The sequence below is a fragment of the Pagrus major genome, chromosome 17 (assembly GCF_040436345.1).
Source record: "Pagrus major chromosome 17, Pma_NU_1.0".
NCBI lineage: Eukaryota > Metazoa > Chordata > Actinopteri > Spariformes > Sparidae > Pagrus > Pagrus major.
This window is the reverse complement of record NC_133231.1, coordinates 25,488,551-25,509,561: the sequence shown is the minus strand read 5'-3', so window position 1 is coordinate 25,509,561 and position 21,011 is coordinate 25,488,551. Positions and strand designations below refer to the sequence as shown.

The 21,011-nt window shown below is 41.7% G+C and overlaps 1 protein-coding gene across 2 annotated transcripts in view; it reads right to left on the bottom strand.

Moving 5' to 3' along the window:
- The window catches only part of gabbr1a (gamma-aminobutyric acid (GABA) B receptor, 1a), an 80,740-nt gene extending 65,367 nt beyond the window's left edge, over window positions 1-15,373 (bottom strand). Inside the window, exons 1-5 of one of the 2 annotated variants that reach the window (XM_073485739.1) lie at window positions 15,295-15,373; window positions 14,954-15,018; window positions 13,417-13,555; window positions 8,625-8,810; window positions 6,218-6,235 (exon numbers count right to left, since the gene is read on the bottom strand). In XM_073485739.1, coding sequence (XP_073341840.1) covers window positions 6,218-6,235; window positions 8,625-8,810; window positions 13,417-13,555; window positions 14,954-15,018; window positions 15,295-15,373 — 487 coding nt within the window. Of the gene's footprint in view, window positions 1-188; window positions 209-6,217; window positions 6,236-8,624; window positions 8,811-13,416; window positions 13,556-14,953; window positions 15,019-15,294 lie in introns of those variants that run through there. The other variant, XM_073485741.1, reaches the window with a different exon arrangement.
- Between the last annotated feature and the right edge of the window lie 5,638 nt (window positions 15,374-21,011).

Genomic DNA, 21,011 nt, shown 5'->3' with positions numbered 1-21,011 from the left:
CATCCGACGCACTATCAATTATTCAGCCGTGAACTTTATGTGCTGTTTCGCTCCGTAAGCCTGCAGCCAGCGCAGGCAAGACGCACTAGCATCGGGGTAGTACAGTGTTAACAACCCCCACGGTGGCAAATGTCACATTCGGAGAAGACATTAGCTGTGGCACAGCCTGGAAAAGATGCAATGGAGACACGAGTGCGGTAACATGTTGCTGAGCCGCTTTAATGAGGGTCTTGTTCTGTATATTTGTGTGTCTGCAGTTTGCACACTGGGCATCCTTCAGGATAATGGCCTGTTTCTCACTCGGCAGATGTGTTATTGCCAAAATAATGTGTTGAATGTTCCCTTTTTAACACAATCGGCAGATTACGCTGTCCTCCACCTGCAGAGCACATTGTATTCAGGGAGCGATCCAAATCATTGTGAAAATCGCAAATACATTGTGTGACTGTTTTGATTCTCCGGACGCTGATATTTTGTCGACGTAAGGGTTTTTTCCACAGTGCTGACTGGACGAGTCATATTCGTTGTGCAGAGATCAGACTTTGGTCAAAGAGGATTTTAAAGTCCATTCTTTGTGTCTGCTTGGAGAAGCAGATGGTGAAAAAACTCAAGCCTCATTAAGACATCACAGTATTATTGGAATCACAATTTATAGCAGCGTAAATGTTGGCCAGCGTCGCTCGAAAAATACAGTTCATCATGCAGTAAAAAAGCTGTAACTTTGATACAGTATCATCATGGCGTAATTTGTCCGGCAGCAGCACACTACACACTACCTTGTTTCCAGCTCTCCGCAGCGGCGCAGTTATTAGAGTAATACATCATGCCTGAGTATCACTGTAGAGGGGAGTTAAGAATAATACGTTCATTGTTGGCTAGGGCATAACTCTGTAGCATCATTTGGTAACCAATGTGTGTATTATTATCAATATAGCTATGAAAAAGGAATACCTTCTGCTATGTCGATTTCAGAATTTTTATTCGTCGGCTTTAAAAATCCATTGCTGCCACGAGCGAGGCTTAAATTCAGATTCCCGTCAGGTGAGCAGTGCAGATAAATCCCACTTAGGTCAATCATCTTTTTAATTCTCAGCTCAACTTTCTTGGGAAACCCCGACTCTCACAGCACCTGCTCCTGACGTGCTAACACATCGCCTGGTTGTATGTCTTGACAACATCACATGATGCTGTACAAGGTAACACACATACCATTTATAAATCAGGAACAGACTTTACCATGAGGCAAGGCGGGCAACTGCCCGGGGCCCAAACAAAAAGGGGCTCCAACAGCTTTAAATTTATCATGATGTTTGGATATGAAAAACATTGAATTTTGATACTGAAGCACCACAGCACGTACAAAATATGCAACTCAGCTGGAGACTACTCACTTACTGTGTACTTCTACTTCAGGGGGAAAACATACTATTATGTCAACCTGACAGCGAAAATGTCACGAGTTACTTAACTTACTTACAAAATATTCATAAAATAAGTTCATAAAATTACATCCCTTTACTGTAATGCAGCCTTTAAAATCAGGAAGAAACAACACTTAATGCCATATCACAATATAGCAACATCCACATTGTAACAGTATGTAGTCCTCTATCACGATAATGTTATAGTATCGATATATTGCCCAGCCCTAGTGCGCACGTACAGACTTTCAACAGCAGCTGTGTTAGCTTGTTATGTTGTTTGTATTCACTGTCTATATGTGGTTTTGTTATACTGTACTGGGAGGAAACTGAAACTAGAGATCCTGCTGCATATATGTGTGTGCGCGCACACACACACACACACACACACACAAGGTAGAGCAGACACAGACAGGAGCAGGGTATTAACCTTTCTCCCGCTGAGGAGGCAGTAAGTGGGTGGTGATGGCACATGGAGTGGAGAGAGAGGGAGCAGAGCCAGAAGGAGGTCAGTATTGTGACAGTAGATGGAAATTTCTATTTGAGGAAACAGAGTTCTCTGCTGCGTTGTTAATCATGTGTTCGTCAAGTCAGTCCGTGACATTTGGAAAAAGTTTTTTATCGGTAACTCAGGGGGATTACTTGGGTAAAAACTATATATCAAGCTCAGAGTTGCATGCTGCGTCTTTGTCTGTGTATGAGCAGTATTTGGCTCATGAAAGGCGAGAACAGGTCTGTGCCTAATTCATTAGCGTAACGCTGCAGTGTTGTGAGCCTTCCAAGGATTGTAGCGAGCGTATGATTCAATATCTGGCCAATTCCTAATGTGGTGACATAACTGTGCAAGAGGGTGAGCCATCCTGCAACAGTAACAAATGTATTCATCATCCTTGCCGGGGATCAGATAAAATGGCTGTACTGGTAGATGTTTTGACCCTTTTTTTTTTTTTCCAGGGAAGGCTGGCGAAGCACATTAGTTCATTTTCAGAAGTGACCTGCTGCAAACTCGTGCAGTTTTACCCTCGCAGCATAAGACCCACAGTCCTAATAGAGCCGCATGTAGGATGGACTGGGCTACGTGAGCAGAATATTCCACACCTGATTATATTTATGCCTGCATGGCGAGTAGGCACGGGACGATATGAAGATTTTATTGTCACAATTATCCCGGCCATTATCCCAATAATCGTTGAATTAGGTTTTAAATGGGCTCCGTGGCACGTCTGTGTTGTGCTGGAAGTCACATCCTCGCCTGTGGAGGAAAATCTGACCCTTCACAAAGAAATCCAGCAGCTTTAAAGAAACTTAAAGCAGCGTTATGAAACTATTTTACTTTAGAATAACGGCTTCAAAATCATTTTTAATGTCACACTGATTTGTAATAGGGTGAATAGTGTCTATAGCGCATCACACACAGCACCAACTATCTAAAAACTGGATCATATTTTATGCAAAGAATGTCTTGAGGCTGCTCTGCCTCAACCATCTATGATTTAAGAAGTTTCTTGAATGCATCCTGCAACTGTTGCTTAGTGTAGCTCTGCTAGCCTCGGACTCATAGCGCAGCCACAGAGTGTGCGTTTACACCGCAGCTTTGAACTGCCGGGAGGAGGACCCGGGCTCAGCAGCATCTACAGACGTCATGACAGAGGTGAAAGAGACACTGAAGAGGACGATGACGGAGGGAAAATGGAAGAGAACAACAGACAGTTTTTTCTTTTGTGTTGTCGCAGTTGCATAATGTTTAGGTTATGGTTCAGTCGGCATCATGTTGTCTCTGGTTCAGCTGCTTGGCACAGCTGTGTGAGGCACTTGTGAAAACTCTGACTGCCTGTTGAGCGTGCATGTTCACTTCAAGACCGAGTTTTGTTTCTAGTCTGCACGTTACGTTACATCGCATCTGATGAATTGTTACAGAAACCTGGGTTGTGTATTCACGACATTTGTGTTGTACGACAGTGGGGGGCGCCAAATCACAAAATACGGATTACTACATTAAGTTGCTTTAAACAAATCGTCCAGAAGCTCCGGGAATGTCTCATTTTCACATCATGTAACAAACCGCTCAAATAAAAACTCATGAAAGGGCACCACATAGCTCATATTATGTCACGAAACACTTTTTTTTTGCAGCAAAGAGAGGACACACATCTTTTTTAGTGATCATACTTTTAAGTGAAAAACAGTCTTAAATAAGGTAATCACAAATCATAAGGCCCCTCTGCATTCATAAAGGATAAATAAATGGTGGTGACCTCATATCTATGTCGTTCTCTAGTTTGGGATCACCACATCCAAACTAAAAGACTTTTATTGAAAAGATGTGGGCTGCTCTTGTGGTAATTCAAATATAAGACTGTACATTATCAAGTTTGACAGCTTTTTTAAGTCACCTCTGTGAGGATATTCACGTCTATCCAGATTCATGATTATCCTGATAATGAAATTCACCACAATCAACTTATCCTGAGTGTTTTTCCTGAGTGATCTTGTATCCTCCCACCGACCACAGCTGCTCTCCTCGTGCCTATTATCGCTCTCCTTTTACAAAAAACCCTTGTAGTCTTCGTAGATGGCAGGAGCAGAGCAAAGCGATTAGCAGCAAACCAATAAGTATACACAATTTTCATTAAAACTTTGGATTTAAAATGAACTAAAGACATAAAGGGGGTTCCTTTGCATGAGTTGAAAATGCTACCACACTAATGACGCTTATGAGCAAAATTAAACAGTCTTAATGTTCTTTTCCAGCGCTTTGATTCATAAAAGAAGGATTTGCTCAATAACTCTGGGATTTGAAAAATAATGTTCGTCGTGTTATGAACTGCAGAGGAACGGAGGGAGTCCCTGTAATATGTCTGTGTTGCAATATTAGATATGAAAACTCATTTCTTTAACTGAGTAACAACGTCAAATACAATTAAAACTATAATCCTGTTTCTCACTGAAGAAAAATATTTAATTGGACGAGTTTTTCATAGAAGGAATTTATTTTCCTTCACGATTTTGCCAGCAGGGGATTTAAACCCTCAGTTACAGACAGTGTTGTTGGTGCCTTAAGCTGCTGCTGCCCTCTTGTGGCCAAAGTACGTGTTGCATCTGAAGGAGTTTATGAGGCAGAATTTAATTAATAGACTGAATATCTCTGTGGGCACAGTGACATGGAAACAGGCAGGTTTAATGGTCCTCCTAAAGATAAAAGACTGTTATGTGATCAAGATGAGACTGATCTATGGGCGAGACGTCTCGTGTTTTATTATTCATTAACTGTGTGATGATTTCAAAGCTACACTTACATGAAAATGCCCTTGTCCTCTTGTTAGTTGGTTGGTTGGTTGGTTTGTCAGCCGGATTATTAATTTACATTATCGGTTATCGGCAGATAAAGGAATTATAGCCGATAATACAAAGCCAAATTTGTTGACTGAACAAGTGCAGCATCTACACACAGTTGATGGTGGTTTGCACCTTTAAAGTTGTTTTGTGAGCATCCAATACAGAGAAGAACAGCAAACACGCTGATGTCGCACTCATAACGTCAAACATCTCCACCTGTGTAGAGCCACGCACGTCGTCACTGGTGTGGGCAGTTTTTTTTACAAGAACAACACAACACGAGGGAAAAAACCGTCAAGTTTAACTATAAAATCTTATCACAGCTGTGGAATAACAAATAAACCATCTTTGCTGCAGGTGTGCATAAAAATGTCCGTTTCTATTATCGGTTATTTTATCAGTATCGGCCACAAGAGTCAGGTGATTATCGGTTATCGTATCTGCTGAAAAAAATCCATATCGTGCATCCCTAATTTCTACAAAACTTAGAAGGAGGACGGGTCTCTATGGAGGACTGAAACTGCCTAAATCAGATATAAATAATGAAATATGTAAATGGCTCAATAAATAAATTACTTAAAAAATAATAAATAACTAAATTAAATGGAAAAGTAAATAATTATTTTACACAAAATTAAAGCAGAAATATCTATGTCACATTTTATATATTAATTAATGGCTACATTTATTTTCAATATTATTTTTGGTGCATTTAATAGCATATTTATGTATTTATTTCTGATTTCAGTCCTCTATATGTCTCAGCCCAGAAGAGACACGGCTCACTTGTACTGGGCTGCAGATAAAGGGAGTTTTTTCTCACTTTCCTTAACATTGGGAAATAGGACATTTTTTGTCATTTTGGTCATCATTAATTTCTGACAAATTGATGCAGATCCAAATAAAGCAGATTTAAATATGTTTTATTTGGTTAGGCTTGATTGAATTACAGTAAAGGGGACTTTTGGCCTTGGCGGAAGTATGCGTTCTACTGTGTTTACTACTCTAGTTTTCCAATAAATATTATACGTAGTAAGTTCATTTGTGACAAATGTTTCCCCACATCAACTGTATGTTTTAGTGTCATATGAGCAGCAGGTGGTTTGAAGGGGGATGAGAGAGGATGCCACCCCCTTGTAAACCTGCCGTCTCCATCACCTGGTAGCAGAAAGAGCACAGGGACAGAGAGGTTGTGTCTTGAATATGTTAGTCTGGTCTGCCCGACTCATTGATCCTTTATCTGACTGAGCTTTGTGAAAGTTAGAATCTATAGTCCCGGCCATGTCCAAATGAACCAGTAGAGTCACGGTTGAATGAAACGAACCGGGTCCTTCCCCCCTGCTGAAAATTAACAAATCGCCTGCTGCATTTAAGTCCGTGTAGGCTGGCACTTGTATGTCCACATCACAGTAAATAACATCGTATAGTAAGACATGATAACAAGAATGAGAAATTCTTACCTGTGTAGTTTCTGTCATCTTTGGCCGACAAACACACAAAGAAGGAAAAAGATTAGAAAATATAAATTCAGATGGGAACAGAGCAGGTAACCAGAAGAATTATATCACATATCACTGTGCTGCAGCATTAAAAAGGACAGCTATGAATAAAAAATCCAGGTTGTTCTCAAGTAAATTATTCACCTGTGTAATGTCACATTTGGAGAGATTTGGTGCAGTGAAGCTCAAAATTCAAATTATTTCCGTCCACTAGATGGCAGCGACGAGACACTGTAGTTATGAGAAATGCACTGCCGGGTGGATGCAGAGCAACTGTGATGGATATTATGTAATCCTCTGACACTTTGCCATAAAAATAGATACAACTGTAAATCTCATATAGTCATACAGTGTAGGTATCATAGATCATCCTATAGCAACAACAACAATAGGAGATTAAGACATGATTAGAGGACATTATTCGTAATTATTTTCAAATATTAACGAGGCATTAAACCACGTGCACATCTTCTAGGTTAATTTTATTATACAATAAGTAGCCTACTTTCAGTTGGCCAGTCCAACTGTGCTGATAATTCCTTCTTTCATCCATTTTAATACCACCATTCCCATAGCAACTTTATTGGTTGCCATGACAACTCCTCTGATAACCAGTTGGCAATCTCGTTTCTTTCAGTTCTGCGTTTCATCTATGTGTGTTTTTTTCTTTCTTTCTTTTTTTCCTCTCCAGTCGTCATATATTTGCGCTAATTTGGACAAATCTCTTCAGACGGCCGACACGCCAACTGTTGTAAACCAGAACGCTCCTGGGTGTCGGTGATATCACGAATATCCTCTCACACTCTCATTATAATGTTCATTGAGTATTTATCCCGTGTACACTTTGACGTATGGGACATCCGGTTTTTCACTCGTCTCCATCATTTGTTTTTACCTGCCTGTGCCAACAGTGCAGGCTGGCCTCTGAGGATTACACTCTGATTGGTTGGATCATTTGCTGCCTAGCAGCCGTGCCTCACCATTGGGAGAGCAGGTGTTTGTAATTATCTGTCATCCTTAAAGCCTTATGTTCCCGTTTTTGTGCGGCAGGCTGCAAAGTGAGCCCTGTTTGTGTTATGAAATGGCACAGGATGTGTTCTGTTTATCAGATTACGAAGTGTATTTATGCCAAGAAAGAATCGGTTATTTGGATGAATTTACACAGGTTATAGATTAATCCACCGATTATTTTCCCGATTCATTGAAAGTAGATTCTGACTGTAAAATGTCAGTAAATAGTTTTAAAAAATGCATTTTACAGTTACTAGAGGCGATGATGAGGTGATGTCTTTACATTGCTTGTTTTATCTCATCAACATAAAGACATTCAGTTTAGTGTAGCGATATAACAACATTGACAATAATCGTGATATTTAAGAATGAAGATGTAGAAAAAATGTAGATTGTCTCTTTGTCTTAGCAGGTGGCAGTTTGCACCTTAATGCTGGTCGCCACCTGCAGTAAAACTGAAAATGTCATTAAAATTGAAGTAATTGTTGTTTTTATAAACTTTTGTACAGTCATGGTTGCACAGCCTCTCTCCATCTCCCTACACTCTTATTTTGAGTGTAATTCATTCAAAAAAGAGACAAAACACAACAGAATTAAAGATGAAATGGAGCGAACACTTCATATTATATGTAAATATAATGATAATATTGTTATCGTGAATTCTTTAGGCCACGATAATCTTGTAGTGAAAGGCTGATATTGTGACAGCCCCAGTTTAGAGTCATATTTAACAAAGGAAAACATGTAATCGTCACATTTTAGAAGCTGGAATAATTTTTGATTGAAAAAATTACAAAATAATTGAAAACAATTAGCCTAATAAATGATCAAAATAGTTGTTGATGAATGAAATAATGATGGAATAATCGTTTGAGCTCTAAGATAAACAACAAAATCGTTACCAATCACCAGTGTCAGTTTCAGAAACATCAAAATCTTTGAAAACATTTCTTTGTTACTCCTCATTAGGATGTATTTTAATCATATATATCAGAAACATTTATGCCAAGAGGTCATTGTGGTATAAATGTTTGCTTCCACTGACTGTCAGTGATGGATTGTAACTAAGTACATTTACTCAAGTTCTGTAATTAAGTACAATTTTGAGGTACGTGTGTTTTCCTTGAATATTTCCATTTTCTGCTGCGTCACACTTCCACTCCACTACATTCTCGGGGGAAATATTGTACTTTTTACTCCACTACATTATATTTGATAACTTTAGTTACTAGTTACTTTGCAGATTGCTGCTGCATCGGAGCTAATGGCATCCCACCACACAACGTTTCCTTAATTCTACGATAATTGGAAGCTTAAATGTAAAATCTCAGTTGGTCACACTGGCTCAGATACTCACAGAGGCAGGTGGGTTTAGGCGCGTCCCATTTGCCCAGTTTAGTGCAATGGCTGATGTTTCTGCCCTCCAGGATAAAGCCGGCGTGGCAGCTGTAATGGAGCACCGTCCCTTCCACTGGCGGCCCGGGCGGCTTCACCATCACACGGCCGTTCTCCAGGGAAGTCCACACCCGCGGGCACAGCAGCACTGTGAAACAGAGGAGAGGGAGGCAGAGAAGGACACAGAGACACAGTTATAAAAAGGTATAATCATGATAAACGGGGAATGGAGTTGCAGTTACACAAACATTTCTTAAAGGAAAAATGCACTTCGGATGAGGAAGTAATGTTCTTGGTTCTCAAGTTCAGTGAGTGTGAAAAAAAACATTATTGTGTAAAATAGCATCAGTGCAGTGAAACAGTAAAGTGTGGTTTTACTTTTTGATTCAGTCAGTGTCATTTCCAGCAGAGGTTGACTCATTTATCGATTGTTCTATCACAAACATATCGCTATCAGCATATATGTTGTCCAATATGTGCCGTTAAAAAAACTTTTTTTAGAGATTGTAATGCAGAAAATATTGCTTGAGGTAAGGTAAAATTACAGTCCTTGTGAAATTTAGTGCCTACATTACCCATAATGCAATTTAGTCAATAAGTGACATCACTGGAGATTTATCAGATTACATTCAGATACCTCAGGAGCCACAAAAGGCCTTATACTACTATTTTTTAAGGCTAACAATATTAAAAGAGTCTTGTTAGCTAGCCATGCTAGCAGCTCTGCGAGATTCTACTTTGGCACAGTGGTGCTTTAAGCTAAACACTAACGCACGTGACTGTGTCACGCTCACACTGACAATGCTAACGTCCTGATAGTTTGTTTACCACATTTACCTTAGTTCAGCACATTAGCATTTGCTAACTGACGGGAGCATTGTTATTTTTTCCAAGTATTTGTCACAAGTAGGATTAAGCGATCACAAACTCCTGCCACAGATGCAAAGGCAATAAATGAAATGCTTCCTGTTTGTTCAAGGTTTTTCATCTCTTTTGGTTATTGCTGCTGCTGACATTGGCTGATCAGAAAATATAGAGCTTTTATAGTGTAAAAATGAGTCGATGATGTTGGTCCAACATGTCTCCAATATGTGAACAAGCACAAGGTAAAAAACAGGATGCCGAGGAGATTAACCTACTCTCACTTAAGCAGCTTGACCTCTGTGAAATGTTTGCATATGTTAATATACAATTTACATCCAACAGATGAACCCAAATACAAAACAGACTCAATATAACACAAATAGTCTCTGCGATATAACCTTAACTGCCCCGGGAGCTCTTTTGACCCAGATGAAGACTAGTTTGTGTGTCAGTTACCAGTAAGAGCTATATCAGGCTACACATTTGCAACGTTAGCCTGATATGCTACAGCCTCCCAAAGAGTTTAGCAACTGTGTTTTTGGTTGTTCTTGACAAAATGTCCAAGCTCTTGAATATAATTTGTTTAGCTGCCGAGTTTGTTGAATCTCCCCTCCAGCATGTGAGCACATAATAAAACACCAATCTGCACATTGCAGCTTGCGCTCTTACATAAGCCAGAGAAAACAAAAAAAAAAGAGAGAACGTACTCCTGGGAAAAAGAAATTCCACTGATGTTAAATGTGAACCGAAAGAACAAAAAGCAGAGATATAACAGGGATTTGATTGGATCGCCGGCCTTATTCTCAGTATTTGCAGAGGCACTGTAGATGTGATATGAGTAGAAATTACATGCCTCTGTGTCCAATAAGTAAGTTTTGGGTTGAAAGCAGCAAGAATGCATATTAAAAGCATGGAGAGGCAATAAAACAACTTAAATACTCTAAACTCTACTAAAAATATTTAATACAGATACTTGATGAATGCTTGTGGAAACTAAAAAAAACATAATCTAGGGGCAATACCCAGCATGCATCAGCCCAAACTATTCTCCGTGGGGGTATCACAGTACGCAGACAAGAAAAGCTGATAGGACACAGCAAAATAAATCTATTCATAGATCAGAATCCAACAAAACAAAGTACCTGTGCAGTCAGAGAAGAAGTTCACTGAAGTGATTTGTGACCATTCAAACAAAATGCGTGACAAAGGTCCACTTACTAGCTTTAAACTGTATCTTACAGCCTTCATCAGGCTCAGGTGTCATCCCTGTAAAGAAGTGGTTACATACGGGAAGAGGTTTTAACCCCTGTCACTGTTACAGGATGGGCTTTGGGTCGGATGTGAGCGGCCTCCTCTGGCCTCTCAGCCATTGTTGTCACTGGTTTTGGTGTGTTTTTGAAGGGACCACTAGTTGTGGTTGAAAGCTCCTGAAGAAATCTAGTGAGTGAACCTTTGAGTTGAGATTATTTTGTCTCCTTCTCTCCTTAACATCCTCTAAATTGGAACAGCAACTGTTTAAAGCTGTTACATTTGATATTTTTATTATAGCAATGTATCAAATGACAATATGAAAACAATGTGAAAGGTGACTGGTAGTGAATTATCACCTGAATTCTCCCCTGCTCGTTGTTTATCCGTCCGACCCTCAACTTTACTGTTTTGGTTGCTCTCACAGAGCAGTTTTTGGCTACAGCAGGCAGCTATTTTAAGCAAAAAAGCCTTAAAGCTTTGAAATCCCACAGCACACTACCTGTTCAGCACCAAACAGCAGACAGACGAAGTTAATGACTAGCTGGAAAGCACTAAAGAGCCGGATACAGAAGACCAGTACAGAGATAAATCAAAGTTAATATTGGATTTATGCTGCCGGTTGGACAGCAATACGACTTCAAACAAATAAAAATGTGGCTCAGTAACTGCTGGATGTATAAATACGCAGCAGTTTGCTAACGAGTTCACGATAACGAGATGCCAGTGTTTCTCTTCACAGGCTGTTTCCACCACTAAAAGTTCATCTGATATCACCGTGTTTGTGTGACAACTGAACAATCTCGCTGTTATGATGTCATAGCTTTGCGACTCGTGTTGGTGTTGCTTAACTTAAACGTACAATATGTAACTTCTGTCGCGAGGGGGCTGTCTATCAAAACAAAACAAAAGATGTTTGTGGAGTGTGGTGGACCGGGCGGAGCAGGGGGGTGAAGAGTCGCTGCTCAGCTGTTTACAGTCTGGATCAGAGCCGGACCCTCTGGAGAATAAACACCGGGAGTCACTTCAGATTCTGATCTGGAACTGTTTACCGACGAGAGGAAAACTCAGAGGTTACTTTTAAACTTTCGGGATTAAAAACAGGATTTATCTTCACTCCTGACTGCATCAACGATCCGCAGAGGTGACCTCCATTCTCTGCTGTTTATGTTCTGTAAAGCTGACTGTTGACTGGAGCTGGAGGGGGAATGTACTTTACCTCATGAACAACAGTTCAGAGAGGAGAGGGGGAAAGAAGAGAGAGAGGCAGAGTCCACTGAATTCACCCACACAGGCTGGGTGTGTACCGCTGCTCGCTAACGTTACCTTACGGCTAATGTACAGTAAAGTAAACTGGCTGCTTGGGGCAGATAAACACCGCATGACTGAGGCAAATAAACACTAATGTTCCCGCTATCAAACTCACTTCACTGTTAGTGTAAACGCCACTAAATAACCACGACTGCTGATGCGAATCCATCTGATGTGACTCAGGTGCAAATGTTCACAGATGAGGTAATGCTTGTTGGCTGACTTCCCTGTCCCGGAGGAGTCAGCAGCGACCTAATGAAATGCACCGTCACAGAGTAAACTTGTGGAGTTTCAACACTGTCGGAAACATTTGGGATGATAATAGTTATAACTTTATTTATATAGCACCTTTAAAAACAGAGTTAAAAAGTGCTTTACATGCAAAAAAAAAAGCAAGTAATTGCGGTGGTAATGACAAATATAAATATAAACAGGGCTCAGTGTAACACAGGGAAATAAAATCTGGATTAATAAAACGAAGCTAAAATCATTTAATCCGCCGTTAAAAGCAGCTTTATGTAAGTGTGTTTTAAGAAGTGATTTAAAATGGGGCACTGATTCGGCACGCCTGTTAATGTAACTACACAACTCGACAAAATATATAACAAAGTTCTTGACAATTTAATGCAGAATTAATACATATACTATTAAAAAACAGCAAAGTCTTTAATGCTGTTATGGCTGAATGGGTTTAGTACAGGACTATATGTTTTCCTTGGGTGTTTAGTTCAACCGATATGCTTGGATAGGTTTAGGAAAAGATGCTTTTGGTTAAACTAGAACCTTTCACAACGTTAGCCACAGGTTAGAAAGGATCATTTCTCCAATGTCGGTATTTTTCAGGTCTTTCTCCACTAGTTGCAATGCCATGACATTACAAAAACATGATTGGTCAGTCACAGTGATGGTCCTTGAACAACATGCATCATATAAGAATGTGCCACAAAAACAAAAAGTCAATAATTGCACGTTTAAAGATGATGGGAAATAAAAAGCTTCGGTTTGATTTCATGTAAACTCCATTTAGGATTTTCACATTAGTCATATACGACTCCATTCCCAGATCTTAAAAGAGAGTGAGAGTGAAGGTTGCACAGTATTTCACACTTTTCCTCTGTGTGTAGTGTAAATGGGGAGGGCGGAAACGTGCTGTCAAAACAACTGAGGTTTCATCTTACTGGAACTGTGACTTTATTTTGATGTTGATTAACCAGACAGATTATTATACCCAAGAATTGCCTGGAAAGGGGACATTTGTGATAAGATGAGGATAGTGTGGAGGGCAGGATGATAAGAACGAGAGGATGAGAATTAGACCAGAAGGGACTTACGACATCTGCTGTGCAGCGCTATGTCCGTCCATGTGCCGTTGGGTAAACATTTCCTGACCTTGGGTCCAACGATCACCCGGTTTCCTCTGCAGATGTACTCTATCTCGTAATCCACAGGCAGGATCTGCACACTGCGGATCTGTAAGAGAAACACGGACAGAGAGACAGTCAGTGAAGTGAGATTGATGCTGTCTTCTACCAGTTTCTCTATCTTCTATCCACCATATGGCTGTGACAATAAAGCCCTAACAGGAAGAACATTTTATGGCAATACGGTCTGAATTGATGTACTGTCACGCTCTGAATTACACCTTCGTCTTTCATGTTGTGTGTGCGCTGTATGTGACTCGTGTGTGCACACATCCACAGCGCTGCAATCAGATTTCAAACATTTGAGGGGCGTAGTTTTTTAATCTTACACTTTGAAACTGCATCGATCCGCCTTCGAATTTGAGTTTTGCTGCAGTATAGAATTGAATACAATCCTGTAAAGAGCTCTAAAGTCGCCCTCCGCTGAGATGTTTCTTTTTGACCTTCAGTGTGCAGAATGATGTTAGTGCAGAGTCTGACATTTCATAGAGAGGTAACGCACACCAAGGGCGTTACTCAGGTGCTGATCACTGACAGCAGACTAAAAAGTGAAAAAAGTGTTGCACAGTCTGGCTCCATATGAAGATTTTCTTTAATCGACCCACTGAAACACAGGCACTGATGCTATACAGGCCAATCCATAGTAACACACATGCAAGTGATCAGATAAACAACCTCCAACACTAGGCGGGCAAAAGGCAATCAATTAAAAAAACCTTAAAGGACACAGCCGATCAAACAGTAGAAAAAAGGAAAAATGTTTTACACCTTCTGCGAGAATTCAAACTCCACAATATCTTTCAAAATGTTACACTTTTCTGATTAAATTCCAAAAGACACAAGGCAGAAGTCAAACATAAGCTGCGTATGAACATCATAAACACCTTTGACCAAATATCCAGTAAATAGAGATTTTTTTTAAAGTTTTGTGCAGAGTTTGACACCAGAAGATTGTCTGCACCATACTTGCCAACCTTAAAACCTCAAAAATAGGGAGGATTTCTAAACCAAATGTGAGATTCAAGGACTTTGTTTCCTTTAAGTTTTAGATGCACTAATGCAACTTCCTCCTGACTGACGGTGTCATAATAAAGCAGTTGATATTGTGAAACTTCAAGGTTTTCTCATTAAGCATTGTTACATCATTAGTAAATATTATCATTATCATTGGCTTAAATATCCCACATCGTATGAAGTAATTATCACCAGCTGATTTGAATTAATTTCATGTCACCACCTTTTCTCCTCGGGCTGACAATGTTTTCTATTTTCAGTTCAATTAGGAGGAAATGACACTACAGTTAGCAGATAGAGTGTTAGCTCCTTAATATTTCCAGTTCTGCATTTTCTGTTCAGAGAAATCTTAACGCCAGCTGTGTCTTAACGTGTTTCATCTGACGAGTGAAGTTCTGTAATTAAGATTCAGCACAGTAACATTATTCTCTACCTGTTCTTGTGTCAGGCCTCTGTAGCGGATCCCCCCATCCCTGGGAGGCCGGATGATGGCACAGCCTGAGAAAAAGAGACGAGGAAGAAAAATGAAGGACGACCAGAGCAGAGAGAGGGAAAGCTCTGCCTCCAGATAATGTAGATGTATTACAGCAACATGATCTATTGTCAGTTTAACCGATGGCTTCCTCGCTGCGCAAATTACAGCGCTTCATTCAGGTCACTTAGGAATCTCTGCGGAGCTTCTTCTGTCCATTAATGCATATTATAAACACACACACAGAGCAAACACGCAGACAGACCCCCGCACGTATTCAGTCACAAACACACACAAATTACCTCCAGTTGATGAATTATGTATGGGCACAACAAGGGATGGAAGAGCATAGAGAATAATCAGAAACAATAGCCGTGCCATCTCTGGATCTGAAAGAGAAAGAAGAGAGGGGGAGAAAGGTTTTAGAGAGAAAGTAGGGAAGTGTGACAGAGAAATTGAGGGTTTGGGAGAAAGACAGAAGAGGAAACAAGAGACAAAAATAAAATATTACTGAGAAAACATTCTTACAGTATTAATGCTACACGCTAGTCTTCAGATACAGTCATTTTCAGAGCACTGCAGCCTGTCCTTCTAACAGGGATGCATCAACTTTTTGGCAAAAAAAACCTTCCTTTTCAGCCTGCCTGACTGTGCACAGAGAGGATGAGCTGCAAGATGAGTCCACTTTTCTCTCCCTGCTTCTATTTGTATTTACAGTGCAGACAGCCCATGCTCAGCTGAGAGCCAGCTTGGCTTAATTTCAAAGGCCCTGTGTACAAGGTTTCAGCTGAGGTTTTGATGGCTGATATTTTTTACAAAGTGGCTGCCCATGGAAACGTTTCACACCAAGGCAACACTCAATAGGCTTTGGAGTGTTCTTCATGTGAGGGTGGAGAAGGTATCTGGGACAGCTTGTTAACGGTGGTAACAGAAGCTGAAAGGTGTTTTTTAGGTGTGTTGAAAGCTTTTTCAGGCACAATGACCAACCCCGCCTAGTCGCTTGGCAATGAAGCTCTGGGACGCGTTAAAAGACGACCGATTTAGCATTGCACTCCTGTAACCTTGTCAGAGTCACGATGGACAGTCTTATTTAAAGAAAGATTAAAATCGATGCAGCAGGGGGCGTCCCGGGAGCTCACCTGGTAGAGCATGCCTGAGTCGGAGTTCGATTCCGACTTGCTGCCCTTTGTTGCGTGTCCTCCCTTCTCTCTCTACCCTCTTTTAAGTCATATCTCTGGCTGTATTATGTATAAAAATGCACAAAAAGGCCCATCGCTGAAGCCGAACCAGATATATCGTCTTTATAATTCCACGCATTCTTCTTCGTGTCAAAAACCTAGCGCCTACATTGCCCACAATGCAACACGTCTGCACAGTTTTGTGTCAGATTTAGTGTAGATTGCAACCAACTGAACACCCCTCGCCTTACCCTCGCCTAAAAACACAAAATGTTTGGAGCCCAGAATATTTTGTCAGTACGAGGTTGATTTTTCTGAGCTTTGGCACTGCGACTGAAGGCATCAACCAATCATGTAGTGCATAACAGACAGTGTCACAACTCATTATATGAGAAAGGACATAATTTTAAAGACAGTGTGACAAAAGTGACTTCGGATGAGTCACCTGGATTGCTCCCTGCTCCGACCAACAGGGAAATGAAGCTGTTATATCCAACTGTGATCTCTTCAAATCCACCAGACTGCTTTGATAAAGACAGTCATTTTACCTCGCAGAACATGGGAGCTGCTGTTGAGTCTGTAACTCTGGTGTTTTAACATTTTGATACATCTTAATGGACCTGACTGGAGCCTCGGGACAGTCAGCTGAGATGAACTCTGTGAATGCGACCTCTCTACCTGTCAGCGAGCTAGTAAGTGGTGCAGGACAAGCTCAGAGACCCTCTTGGCCGTCTCTGAGCTCTGCAAGCTGGAGCCAGTTTTCTGCCAGTGCTAATAAACCAGGGTGCAATTTACATATCGGAGCAGACTATCACAGGCGAGTATTTTTGCTTTTTCCTCATGTAGTCATCAAGTCCCTGTTGTGGAAAGGCCTTAAAGGTATAATTAGTAGAATATAACCACAATTTGAAGGTAGCTTCAAAAACAAAGTGGACAGCATATCACCAGATTAAGAGACAACTGCTGCTCTTTGCTAGCTACCATAAGCTAAGTAGCTCGTGGCTCAGTTAGCCACGGAGCCAGCAGCCCTGGAGTTTGTATGGACCGGGACCTCGGATCACTGGGGGGAGTCACTGTGGGTGACAGGGCCCAGTTCAACTGGATTCGGCCGCCTGACGTGAGATTGGACACAGCCTCTGAGACTGACTGAGATTAGTTTGACAACAGGGGATCCAGTACGAGGTGATTGTCAGCGGGACAGACCAATTTCACGGCAGACATTTTGACTTGTCAAAGCAGAGACAGCACAGGTGAGACCAATGACATTAACGATGGCTCCATTCTATTAAGTGTCCCGGTAAGTCATGTCAGTGAGGGAGCATGCTCAGCTAAATGGAATGCAGCCATCATTACTGTTATAAATTCCACCTGTGCTTTTCCTGCTCTGTCAAGTCAAAATGTCTGCCGTGAGAAGCGACAGGGATCCGGACATCAGCAGCGGGTGAAAAAACAGAGTGTAGAGCTGGAATATTTTCACATTTTACTCTGTGAGTTGAGGATTTATTTGAATCAAACCAGAAGTGGATGTGGAAAGACAAACCAAGACTGTCTGTTGAGTTTTATTTGATCGATCTCGAGTTGGAATTAGGTGTAATTTCTTGATATTATGTGAGTTTATTTTGACAGGACAGGCCAGGGCTAGCTGGTTAGCATGCTAATCATAGGTGTAGTGCTGCCGGTGCACAGTTTCTGTGAGGAAGTGAGGAAACAAAATGTTCACAGTCTGCATATTCCAGCTGAAAATCATATATATTTTAAGCGCCTACATACATCTAAAGCGATTCTGTCATGCAAGAGAGCCAAAACACATTTAAAAAAAAGGTGTGCTGATTAATTCTTGACGTCAACTCGTGCTTCGAGTCACGTGCAAGAAAATGTTCCACCTTAAAAGATGCAGGTCGTCTTTGTTCCCCAGTTTCCAGATTGATAACGTCAACTGCTAACAATGAAAAGGCAGCAAAACACCCTTTCATTTCTTGGGACATCAAAAAAATAAACATTACTTATACTTAAGTAGAATGACAAATGTGTATGAAAGTAATCACTCAGAATGATCCCAAATGTTCTGACTGATAGCAGCTTTATAGCCTATTCTCCACATGATGAAGTCAGTCTAACACGTAATCACCTGCTCAGTTATAATTGACTAATGTATGTAAAGTAACTGTGAACGCGTGTCTTAGGTGCGCTCGGGTACTCAGACAAATACCAGGCCACCCCAAGTCCACAACATAGCAGGTATAAGACGTCTTTGACATGACTTCAACATTAGACATTAGACATCTTACAAAGTGCTCGTTTAAGCTCATTTAAACACAATGATCCTTAGTTTCAGGTGATTGTACAGAAAGATTATTAATAATTTTATGTTCAATTTCTGTCAGTAGATCTCCCTCAATCCTACACGGTGGACCTTTAATCTAGCAGCTGTCAGTGTAGCCGTAACAGACATAAGGAGCTACAGAGGTCTAATGAGCTCACTGTTTTAACCTCAAACATTTTTCTCACTTGCAATCTTCAGCTGCAACCGACGCTGACTCAAGTGACATCACTCGAGGCAGTTTCTCAGACTTTGCAAAGCCCCCAGCGGAGCCACAGAAGGGCTTCATACCAACCTGTGAACAGACTTTGATGCCTGAACTCCGAGGAGTTCCCACATAAATAATAATTCTACTTAATGTGTACAAATACTCCATCTGCCTCGCAAGAATGGTGATTGGTGAAACAAGCGGCCACTTATCCGTCACACTGACTGCCTAATGTGCAGATTTCATGAGTACAGAATGAGTGTGCTGTGCTAACCGGCAAAAAGTCAAAAGACCCTTGAGTCCCGCGAGCCACAGCGCCTGGAGTGCCGGCAGGAAGGGAAACACACACACACACACAACTGACTGTATCAATGATAAACACACTATATATAGCTGCTCATTTGCAGTTTTGAATAATAAATGTTGCTTTATGAGGCTGTCACACATGCACAAACATAAACACATCCATCCATACATACATACATACATACACTCACACCGTTAACAAGGCAGCAAGAGGGTGGAGGGTGTGTGTGGTGAAGTGGGTGGGTGGGTGTTGTGTGTCTGTGTGTGTGTGTGTGGTAGGGGGCATAACAAAAGCAAAGCACCACAGTGAGGGAGACAGATGGCAGCAAGGCTTGCTCGCTGAAGACAGAGACAAACTCCACTGGATAGTTCATTAGCATTATCCAGTGTATTTTTAGAGTTCACTGACAAGAAGCATGCAGGAGGTAGACACCACTAGAGTGTGTGTGTGTGTGTGTGTGTGTGTGTGTGTGTGTGCATGGGTGTGTGTGTTGGCAGCGTACAGTGTGTGCTTGTGTCCTGTGTGGGAAGGAGGGAGGAGGGTGGGTGGGTGAGGGGGGAGAGAAAACAGGGAGCAAGAAGGACAGCCCAGCAGGAATCATTAATATCTGCGATCACACACTGAGCCGGATAAAAGCAAAGTATGCGAGTGAGTGTAGACACACATGAGGCAGACTGAAACCAGCACAGAGCCAGCTAACTCCATCAGCTGCTGTGGCTGCAGTAGCACGGAGCAGACATGGGGGGGAGAGAGAGGGGAGGAAGGGAAGGGAAGGGAAGGGAAGGGAAGGGAAGGGGGGGGGGCGCCAACCAGCCTCAAGCTTTAAATGCAATTAAGCTTCAGCAGCACGGACACGGGCAGCGCCTTCACAGCTCCCAAAACGTTGCAAGCCTACAGTCACTACTTCCACCTCTAATGTCACTGATGCACACACTGCCTGCCTGCCTGCCTCCCTGTGCGCGCGTGTGTTTGCGCGCGCGCGTGTGTGTGTGAATAATGCCGGAAGCTGCAGTGGAAAGGGATGATCCGGTGCATTTCAGCACCAAAGACAGCGCACACAAGCATGTAGTCGTGGCTATTCTCAAGACCCCCCCCCCACACACACACACACACACACACACACACACACACACACTCAGATGCTGTTATTTTGTGCATGGCTGAGCATGAACTGTGGAGACGTGAGGGTCACAGTAAGGGTGCCACCAACCGTATGCTGCCGGTAGTTACTTGACGGCTGTTGACAAGGGAATCCGTGATGGCCTGTAGAGGAAGGCCGAGCGTATTAACGAGAGCCCTGTGTAGCCCTCGTGCGAGTGGATCTCTCCCAAAGTAGCGTCTAGAATAAAAAACGTCACCTGCTCACACTGTCGTTTAAAAAAACCAATAAAGGTGCCCTCCTGGTTTTAAAGAGCGCGTCTTTACAGGTAAATGCAGACAGGATGGTGGTGCCTTCTCTCTCTCTCTCTCTGCATGAAGGGAACTCAAAACAAATCTGGCCTGTGCACATCGAGAATGTACTGTATGGCCTTTGCATGCAAAATGAGGAGGGAATTTGAGCATCTGTCTAGATTATCTACACCGGGGATGGAGCATTTTTTCTGGATGAATGTATCCTGACATTGCGACCCACAGTTATAGTAGCATCAAGCCCCCCTGAAGCGAAAAAAAAAAAGCTGTAGCATGTGTACTTACTATTAGTTTCGATGCGCTCAGTCAAGATAACAGTGCGTCCTCCGGATGGGACCCGCCAGGGAAAGCCCGGTGTCGGATTATTTGGTAGAAATATGCATCGTTTCGGCGCTGCTGTTTGTTTTCTTTATGGCTATAATAATATGGCTCTAAATGTGCAAGCTGCTCCGTTCGTAAACAGACTGTTAGAAAAGCAAGACGGATCTTAATCGGGGTTTCTTCTCCGCGTATTGCAGTTACGCATGGCAAAGGTAAGAAATGGCAAAAAACCCATACAAAAAATATACATGCACTATATACAAACGCATCCCCAT